The 10250-nt window shown below is 44.6% G+C and overlaps 1 protein-coding gene across 2 annotated transcripts in view; it reads right to left on the bottom strand.

The window, feature by feature from the left end:
* The window catches only part of LOC119277669, a 10230-nt gene extending 8086 nt beyond the window's left edge, over nucleotides 1–2144 (bottom strand). The window contains exons 1-3 of one of the 2 annotated variants that reach the window (XM_037558959.1): nucleotides 1859–2143; nucleotides 855–978; nucleotides 708–748 (exon numbers count right to left, since the gene is read on the bottom strand). In XM_037558959.1, the coding sequence (XP_037414856.1) occupies nucleotides 708–748; nucleotides 855–978; nucleotides 1859–2070 (377 nt within the window). In that variant the 5' untranslated portion in view covers nucleotides 2071–2143. Of the gene's footprint in view, nucleotides 1–707; nucleotides 749–854; nucleotides 979–1858 lie in introns of both variants that reach the window. The other variant, XM_037558960.1, reaches the window with a different exon arrangement.
* Nucleotides 2145–10250: the final 8106 nt, after the last annotated feature.

Below are 10250 nucleotides of genomic sequence, written 5' to 3' on the forward strand. Positions count from 1 at the left end.
AATTTCAGACAGCCTTACTCTTGCATAATATTTCTGCAAGGAGGCTGGCTCAAACTCAGGACCTCCAGGCCACAAGTGGAGGGGCTCTGCCACTGCGCCAGGTCCGCCCTTCTACTAACAAATCCCCTAAAAGCAGCAAAACCTTGCATGGGTTGGCGCCACTTGATGACCCAACTCACTCTGCAGGATTACTCCTGGACCAAGAGAATATTGTTTTCATTCTCAAATAGTTGTTCTTTTATTGTGTATGCAGTCCAGAATGTAAAACTTTGATCACTGATTACACCAAAGAACAAAATGATATTCATATATTGGTCAATGAAAGTACTTTCATAACACTAATCATTTTAAATTATTTTACTGGTATATAATTAGAATCAAAGGTGTATTTGAGATCATGTTACGTTTGTGAAATAGCAAGAAAATTATTGTACTTCCGTAGAAAATTCTTCACCAACAAATGAGAATAGAGACTGGCCTGCTTACCAGTCCATGTGCAGCAACCTTTGAATTGTGAGCAGACAAACAAAAATATTACATAAACAGGGCTATGGAAAAATCTTGGGTCATAAGTTCAATACTCCAAATAACCAGAACTCAGGAACTTAAATCTTAACGTATCTCTCCTCAACAAACTTAGGGAGAATCATGTAACAAAATAAGAAGATTCTAGTAAGTTGAAAAAGTCTAGCTTCTAGAAATAATACCTGTATGTATTATTATCCCTCCCATCTTCCAAATGTGTGACCTGCATTGATTTGCACTGATGTGATCCAATAAATCAACAGAAAGCTTTCCTCCAATGTTATAACAGGAACTTTAGACTCAGAAATTAGCACTGTAGTTTTACTAACCTGAGGAACAGATGCAGACGAGAACTGTGGTAAGGTAATCTCAGTGTCATCTCTGGATGAAGTTGATCCAGTGCCGTAAGTAAAACTTACACCTTTTGGCTCATAATTAAAATGCTTCCATTCTCTGGGAAGATAACAATTGATTAAATGTCAAGCAAAATGGGTTCTGAGTAATCCAAAAAAACACTAAAATATGAAAACAGGGAAAGACAGAGTAAGCTAGTAAAAACGAAACAAGAAGACATCTTGTGCTCTCCAATTAGGTATACTGCCAATGTAACAACTGCAACTTTTCACAATGTGCTAATCTTATGGACAAACAGAGCCATCTCCGATGAGCATGTGCTAATACTAAGCAGAAAAGACTCAAATTAATTCCATACCAAGTCAATAAAAGTGGCCTTACTTGCCAATAAATCTGATTTTTTTTAATCTAAAATGAAAGCAACTAGAACTGTAGATCAAGAAAAGGCCCAAAATTCCCAGTGTACAGGCGGCCAGCCATTAAATTTAAAAGATCCTATCATCATCAATCAGTCAAACAATAAACCTAAACTTACTAAATTTAGCTATCACGCCCACCAAATTTTCACAACAGGTCTCATGGTACCATTCTAATCAGACTGATAACAACACAATCACCTGGGGTGACTGCAGCAAATGAATTGTAGTGAACAGTAACCGCAAGAAATAAATGCTACCATAAGAAGAATAAGAATTTTTCGTTTGTAGTGGTGCTATAATAAACTCCGAAGTCACAAACTTCACAAAATTCTCCCGCACACACGACACATCAATCAATCAATCAACAAAGCTAAAGAGGTTTCACGTTCCAAGCTCCACCGTACGTGCACAACCACATCTCCGTCCCGCGCCACGTGTAAAAAGTTCAACCGATGAAGCAGCCATTAATTGCTGTCGCCGCTGTACGGCTTGCAAGCCCACAACTGAAAGCTGCCAGATTCTATCGCGGTGATTGGGGAGCAAGGAGAGCGCGTCTTCACCTGAGGAACGTTATCGAGGAGGCGAGACGCTCCGCTTCGGCGTCGGGGAACCCCGGCTCGGGGTCGCCGGCGGCGAGCTCCGAGATGGCGCGTACCGCTCTGGAGAAGTCTTCTGCAGATTGCTCGAAGCAGCAGACTTCGACGCCCGCGTTGCCCTTGTGCTCCCCTTCCGGCGGGGACGGCGCGGCCGTCGTCTCCGGCGGCGCGGCCATCGCCGGCGGGGGGAACAGCGACCAAAAGCAAGGGGCGTTCTAGGGCTTAGAGCCGCGGGAAGAGAGGGCGTGTCTGGCGGAAGATGGGCCCAATTATACACCTTGGGGCGCACCCGCGTGGGCTGGGTTTCCTAGTATGTGTTTTCAGGCCCTCGAAAGGCTCCGAGTCTGGCCCTGCTAAGTACTGCGGGCGTGTCCTTTTTTCTTCATCGAAAGTCAAGTACAGCCCATCAAAAAAAAAAGTCAAGTACAGTACAAACGGACTACAATAGAATCTGATCCTCTAGTGAAAAAAATAGAAAAAAGCAACCTAGACCGTTGGATTGGTACTAGAGATGGCACAAATTCAAGTGGAGAGATGACATATGCCACTTCGCTGTACATTTTATAAAACACCCCTGCTAACACTACAGAAATCAGTTGATTTGCCGTATGTGAGCTCTTTGCCGTGAGTTGATGATGGCAAAGACCACCCTTTTGGCGTCAGCTAGCTACTGACGACAAAGACTTTGCCGTATTTTTTTTACGGATAACAAATAGCTCACTTTGATGTCTGATTTATTTTTTATAGACGACGAAGAGGTCATTTTGGTCGTAATATTTTTGTCGAATGAAAAGAGACGCAAACATGTCGAAGGAAAAGCGGTCGTTTGCGGGATCTGTTCCGCTAGAGCACTCGTCACACCCTAAAAAAGTTTTACGGACGCTCTTATACGCATTTTGGGGGATGCGCGGTTACGGGATCTGCTAGAGATGCTCTCGGGCCTCCAACCAAACAGCCCCTATATGCGGGGAGCAGGCAAGCCCCGTCCAGTCCCAACGGGCAGTTATCCAATGTTGCCTCATGTCACGTGTTGGGTGAACCCGCTGGAGTAGTTTCTTTTGTGAATTATATTTTTCGGGTTTTCATATTTTACTTGGTTTTTCCCAAGCCTCCTTGGAAAAAATATTATTATTATTGGTTTTCTCGCATGAAGCACACCATGCGAAAATCACAATGTGCTTCATGATGAAGCACCGCTCTGCTTACTCGTGAATCGCAGTGGTACTTATCAAAAGTGAAAAGTTGTGGTTGAGTTATGCTTTCATCGTGAAGCTCACATGTGCTTCCTAAAAAGTGGAAAGCATGTTTTTCTTCTGTTTCCGGGTTTTCCCTTGATTTCTAGTTTTTTTAGGTTTATAAGAAAAGTTTGTCAAAAGCTATTAACACGGGATCATGTTTCAAGGACCTCAACGTGAGAAACCCAACGGTGAAAATCGTATGTGATTTGGACGCACGTTCAAGAGATAAAATGTTTTCTGAAAATAAGTCTACGAAAGAGCGAAAACTCTCATATTGTGACAAGTGTCGCACATACAGTGCGTCGCTTGTCACCATTAGACAAGGTGTGAGTGATCTTTGCAAGGGATACCCCTTAACTTATGATTTTGCTGAGTGTGCTTCACGCATCCGGCGGCAAACCATGGTGGCCTAGACAACAATACTCGAATAAGCATGACCCAGAATCTGAAATAGCTTTGCGGTGAGACATCAGGTCATCCATTGCTCCCGCCTCAGTTCTATCCAATGCAACATAAACCACCGGCCTAGTTCGATCATCTAATCTTGCCTACAAAGTCTCGTTTATTTGTAGAAGTATGAGTTTGATGATGATCTCAACCATTTAACCACTTATATCTCTCTCACATTAAAGACTTACAACAATACACCAATGCCCCATAAAAAGTTGCAACCAGGTCCCTAAAAGAGTCAAACAAGCCCAATTTCCAACATGAACCAATGGTGTGCCTCTATTGTCAGAACCGACTTGAAATTGCATCTCAAAGTGAAGAAGTCGTCGTGCTAAGGTTTAATTGGACCAACGCCTCGGAGAAGAATCCACCATGAAACACTATAGAAACCTTGTGTAGATCAAAAAACCCATAGTCGAACCATCACATGGATGAAACTTCAACCAACTTTGAACGACGATAGAGAGAACATTATTGCGTTAGAGGCAGCACACGTACCGCCGGAGAGCAAACTAGCACGTTAGAGAGGCAACCAATGGTAGAGAAGGAGGCCATAGCCTCTTAACCGTCGCAAAAATGGTTGAGAAAGCATCAGCTTGGTTCCCAAGGGTCGGCCTTCCACAGTCGGTGACGTTGGCTGCTCACAACACCTTCACCAGCACCACAAAGAGCGGGGATAATAGTACCATTACCTCACCACCAACACGGAAGACACATGATGCGTCCGCTCAGATTCGAAGGACCTGATGTGGCACAGATGCCAACTCCCATATTCAACATTGAAAGTCGAGAGAACCACCATTTTGATGGGAGATATGGAGAAAACCTATTTGCCGCCACCATCGCCATTATTGGAACCAAAGTCATAGACAGACAAAGGCCTAAATGAGGCACATGTTTTTAAAGAACGAACATGAGATTTTTGTGCCTTATATATTAAGAAGAAGAAAGGATAATTTGCATCAAGTTAAAAAACAAGCATCGGGGTCACATGCGACGCCGAGCGCTCCCTATCACCCACCAACTCTAGACCTAGCTAGCCTCTGCAACACAAAATCGTCACTGATGCGCGAGACCACTACGCGAGGTATCACCACTACTTTGTCAAAAAAATGTTGTTGCGCTCCAGCCATAGGTGCCTAGCTGTGAGCAGAATGAGCGAGCTTATTTCCTTCTTGCGAGATCAGACACAATGTCTACTGTGTTTGACCACCAAGTCGTAAATTTCTCGGCACCAGTTGGGTTGAAGTGCGCAAGCGATATCCTGGGAGGATGGAGTACCATACCTCCCCAAGAAGGGGCAAGCTAAGAAAAGATGGTGCAGGTCTTCCGGCAGTTGCGCACATAGTACGCAACATTCGTTGTGCTAAAGGTGGCGACGTGCAAGATGGTATGCAGTCCATAGTCTGTTGGGAAGGACTAGCCAACAAAAGAAATTGATCTCCGGCATCGCCCAGCTAATCCACAGTTCAACACCTGGGCTGAATTCACATCCCAGGAAGAAGGCTGCATAGATCGAGCACGAGGAGTACTTGCCATCTGAACAACACCAGGCAAAACTATCCTCTGTAAGTTGGATGTCCTATAACACTTCCCATATTTGCAGAAACTCTGGATGTGTTTGCTAGCATGTATGGACTTAGTCTAGTTGTTCTCTTCTCATATATGCTGAGTGCAGACATGCTGAATCCATGCATTTGTTGTTGTTTGGCAGCGGTGTGTGCACTGAGACATGCTGAGCTGAGACATTGTTTGGCAGCCTGCATGTGTTTAGACATGCTGAGCAATTTTGAGTTCCAAATAAATTTTTTGAGTGGTGATTGGTGAACAAAAATTTAAACATATTTTGAAATTCTGAACTTTTATTAAAAAATTATACAAAATTTGCAAATCTATTTTTTTGGAAATTTAAATAAAATATAAATTTCTGAACAATTTTTGAAAATTTAAACATACTTTGAAAGTCGGAACTTTTTTGAAAATTTTTAAATTTTTGAAATTTGATTTTTTTTTTCAAAAAATTTAAACCAAATTTTAAATTTTGAATTTTCTTGAAATTTAAACAAAGATTGAAATTCTGAATATTTTTGAAAATTTAAACACAATTTGAAATTCTAAATATTTTAAAAAAATTTAAACAAAATTTTGAAATTCTGAATGTTTTTTGAAAATTTAAACGGTTTTGAAATTATGAACATTTTCAAAGATTTTAAAGATTTTGAAATTCTAAACTTTTTCAAAAATTTAAACAAAATTTGAAATTCTGAATATTTTTTGAAAATTTAAACAAAATTTGAAATTATGAACATTTTTTTAAAATTTAAACATATCTAGACGTGGTGGAAGGGGAGCCTTGGCGCAGTGGTAAAGCTGCTGCCTTGTGACCATGAGGTCATGGGTTCAAGTTCTGGAAACAGCCTCTTACAGAAATGTAGGGAAAGGCTGCGTACTATAGACCCAAAGTGGTCGGACCCTTCCCTGGACCCTGCGCAAGCGGGAGCTACATGCACCAGGTTGCCTTTTAAACATATCTAGACGTGGTCTAGTGGGTGGGGACAAGGGTTGGAGTCAGCATGACTGCCTTCACGCACCCTCTATGGGGTGCATGAGAGGGGCATAGCTGAGGGCCCTTTTTTGCATCAGTTGAGCATAGCCCAAGTGAGCCCATGCACCCTACCAAACAAGCAAAAGTGGGTCGGATTGAGAACTTTTACCCTCATGCACCCTTCATGCACACTACCAAACACACCCTCTGCAATCACCGGGATTTATGGTGCCTCTCTGAAGCGGAGCATCCTACGGTCATCCCCATGGACCTACCATCGTCTCACCAAGCACCAAGAGGACCCATGACAAGGGCACGAGCTAGAGCTCTCGAGACCGAGGTGACTTCTCTCCTTAGTGATATCTCATATGATCCTCTCGAGACATGGCTACTACTTAAGTCCAGAATGTTGTGCATGATTAGGTACCAAGAGGACCCTCTCGAGGATGCACATGAAGATTGCCAAGACCCCAAGTCCATGGAAGAAGAGAACCAATGGAAGAAGGCGAGAATAGCCTCTAGGCACCGGACATCCGGCCACGGACCCGGACATCCGGCCCCTGGAGATCTATCCCGCATCCAGGAGTCTACATCAGGAGCTACAGGGCCCGGACATCCGGACACCCGGACATCCGGACACGCCGTCCAGGGAACACAGAAGGCTGCCCCGACAGCCCGGACATCCAGCCGTAAGCCCAGACATCCGGCCCCTCCTGAAGCCCCGGACATCTTGCCCCTTCGCCCAGACATCCGGCCCCGTCTAACCAGAGAGTAACAAGGCCGTCTCCACCAGCCCAGACATCCGGCCCGTCGCGAGCGCCCGGACATCTGGCTCGATGCCCGGACATCCGCCCCCTCCTGCCTGCGTGCAGCGCCTCCGGGCCGTGGCCCATGTACCCCTTCGCCCCTTAGACTATATATACTCCCTCTCCACCTACGTTCTAGGGTTAGCATTGGTTTAGCTCATTTGAGATATAGCATTGCTCATCCGTATCGGATCTACTCCTCATGAGGGACCGCACCTCTTCAGAGAAGATCCACCCAGATTCAAGGCCTCCATCCGAAGAAGACAATCAAGACCTCCATCCGGAGAAGACAATCAAGACCTCCTCACGAAGAAGAAAGGCTACCTTTGTATCATCCTTTGTTGACTTTGGATCTCGTGTTACTTTGTGCCTCGATGATCTAGCACTTGTGTGATCATTCGTGTCGGTTGAGTGTTTCTCTTGTTTCCCCCCGTGATTTCCCTCGTTTCCTTCCGCGCGTTCTTTGTGTTCCTCGTAGGGATCCTCTCCAAACATGAAAGATCGGCCCCATATGGTTCCGCCCTACATCATCTATGTATCATGAGCCACGTTGATCACGTTTTTGGAGCCCCTACCCCGTGTTTTCTAGCTTGATTTTATTGTTTTTGTCCTAAATCGAAAATCCCCACCAAAAATAGCCCTAATTTTTTTGTGATTTGTTGGTGTGATGAAGTTTTGTTGGATTTGATCCACGGATCTGCTTTGCATCGAGTGGATCTAGCTTTTCCCCATCTCTCCCGCTATTTCCATCCACAAATTTGTCCGAATTTTGCCCCGGAGTTGCCCTTTTTCCCGTGGAGTTCATCGCGTTCGTCCCCGATCCAGGCGCCCGGACATCCGCCCGAGTCCCCGGACATCCGGTGTCCCAGACATCCGACTGCTGGCCTGGACATCCGGTGTCCCGGACATCCGGCTACTGGCCCGGACATCCGGCCCCTGGCAGCAGCAACTCCATCCCCCGCGCCCTTTTCCGCCTAGTTTCGCCCAATTTTGCCCCGGTGCCCATGAATACTTCCGCATACCTCCACCGCTTTTCGCAAGCACCAACACCGCTCACCGCTACCTCCTATGACGATTTTGATACGTTTTGGTCTTTGAGATTTTGGGTTGTGGTTCCCGTGTCCTATTGTGTTTCAGCTATATAGGTACGGTTCGACGTCACCATCACCACCGCTCATCTCCATCGACTACTCATCATCGCCAAGGACGGTAACCTCGATTACATCTTTGTCATACCTTGCAATTGCATTGATAACCACATGGCCTTACATTTGCGTAGCTTAGCCATCGAGAGTGGCCATTGTGTATTGCTGGCAACGTGACTTGTGCACATTAGTGTTCATACTCCATAGCATACATACCATACCATAGTGGTGCATATCTTGGCATCATCTTTTGTGTCACAAAGTTGTTATCACATACACAATTGCTATCTGGTTCGTGAAGTTTTGCATGAGAAAGGAGCTCAAAAGTGAAAGAACCACACAAGCTTTTAAGCAAAGAGGAAAGATAAGCGAAGAGCTTATAAGCAAGAACCATAGCATCATACTACATTAAGATTGTCATATCCGATCATCTTGGATCATATCACCAAAATACCATACATATAGCATACTTGGGATAGAGGTCGTTACATTTTTGCCTACTAGGTTGTGCACAAGTTACATATCCGCCTACTGTGCAATCGTGCTAGCATCTCTCGTGCATTGTGCAACTAGAGCATTTTTGTGGATTCCACATTTTGGCTCATTTTTGGTTTGCACAATCCCACTTATCTATTTACGTGTGTGTTTCTGTGTACCACTACTTGCTTGGTCTACTTGTATTGCAAATTTGTGAATCTTTTCCAACATTATTGAAGCTCATTTACAATTGCATCAAATTTTGTGCCACCATCCTAACCAAGCTCCACCATAAGCTTTTACTTGTGTAGGTGTGAGAACCGACAAGAATTGGTACCAATAGTGCTATTTCATTATCCGCATTTGAGTGAACTTGATTCATCGTCAACATCGATCAAGGTACATTTGGTATAAGTTCTTCTCCGTCTCCACTCACATTTTTGCTTGGAATGATGGATAGGCCAAGTACTTCTACCAACCCACTCTTCATCGAGCAAGACGACGGCATGTCATCATTCGTCACCAAGAGCCACCTCTTTGGTGCACAACGAGCGTTACATCAAGAGCAACAAGCAATAACCGACCACATCGACAACCTCGCCATCGACTTGCGACTCTCCGGGGAACATGCAAGAGACTACTTCCACAACAAGCTCGACGCTCACAAGCAAGAGAACGATGCAAGAATGGACGAGATCCGTGCCTTGTTGGTGAACCATCACTTGTTTTCTGAAAATAAGTCTACGAAAGAGCGAAAACTCTCATATTGTGACAAGTGTCGCACATACAGTGCGTCGCTTGTCACCATTAGACAAGGTGTGAGTGATCTTTGCAAGGGATACCCCTTAACTTATGATTTTGCTGAGTGTGCTTCACGCATCCGGCGGCAAACCATGGTGGCCTAGACAACAATACTCGAATAAGCATGACCCAGAATCTGAAATAGCTTTGCGGTGAGACATCAGGTCATCCATTGCTCCCGCCTCAGTTCTATCCAATGCAACATAAACCACCGGCCTAGTTCGATCATCTAATCTTGCCTACAAAGTCTCGTTTATTTGTAGAAGTATGAGTTTGATGATGATCTCAACCATTTAACCACTTATATCTCTCTCACATTAAAGACTTACAACAATACACCAATGCCCCATAAAAAGTTGCAACCAGGTCCCTAAAAGAGTCAAACAAGCCCAATTTCCAACATGAACCAATGGTGTGCCTCTATTGTCAGAACCGACTTGAAATTGCATCTCAAAGTGAAGAAGTCGTCGTGCTAAGGTTTAATTGGACCAACGCCTCGGAGAAGAATCCACCATGAAACACTATAGAAACCTTGTGTAGATCAAAAAACCCATAGTCGAACCATCACATGGATGAAACTTCAACCAACTTTGAACGACGATAGAGAGAACATTATTGCGTTAGAGGCAGCACACGTACCGCCGGAGAGCAAACTAGCACGTTAGAGAGGCAACCAATGGTAGAGAAGGAGGCCATAGCCTCTTAACCGTCGCAAAAATGGTTGAGAAAGCATCAGCTTGGTTCCCAAGGGTCGGCCTTCCACAGTCGGTGACGTTGGCTGCTCACAACACCTTCACCAGCACCACAAAGAGCGGGGATAATAGTACCATTACCTCACCACCAACACGGAAGACACATGATGCGTCCGCTCAGATTCGAAGGACCTGATGTGGC

This window comes from Triticum dicoccoides, chromosome 3B, assembly GCF_002162155.2.
Source record: "Triticum dicoccoides isolate Atlit2015 ecotype Zavitan chromosome 3B, WEW_v2.0, whole genome shotgun sequence".
In the NCBI taxonomy this organism is placed as follows: Eukaryota; Viridiplantae; Streptophyta; class Magnoliopsida; order Poales; family Poaceae; genus Triticum; species Triticum dicoccoides.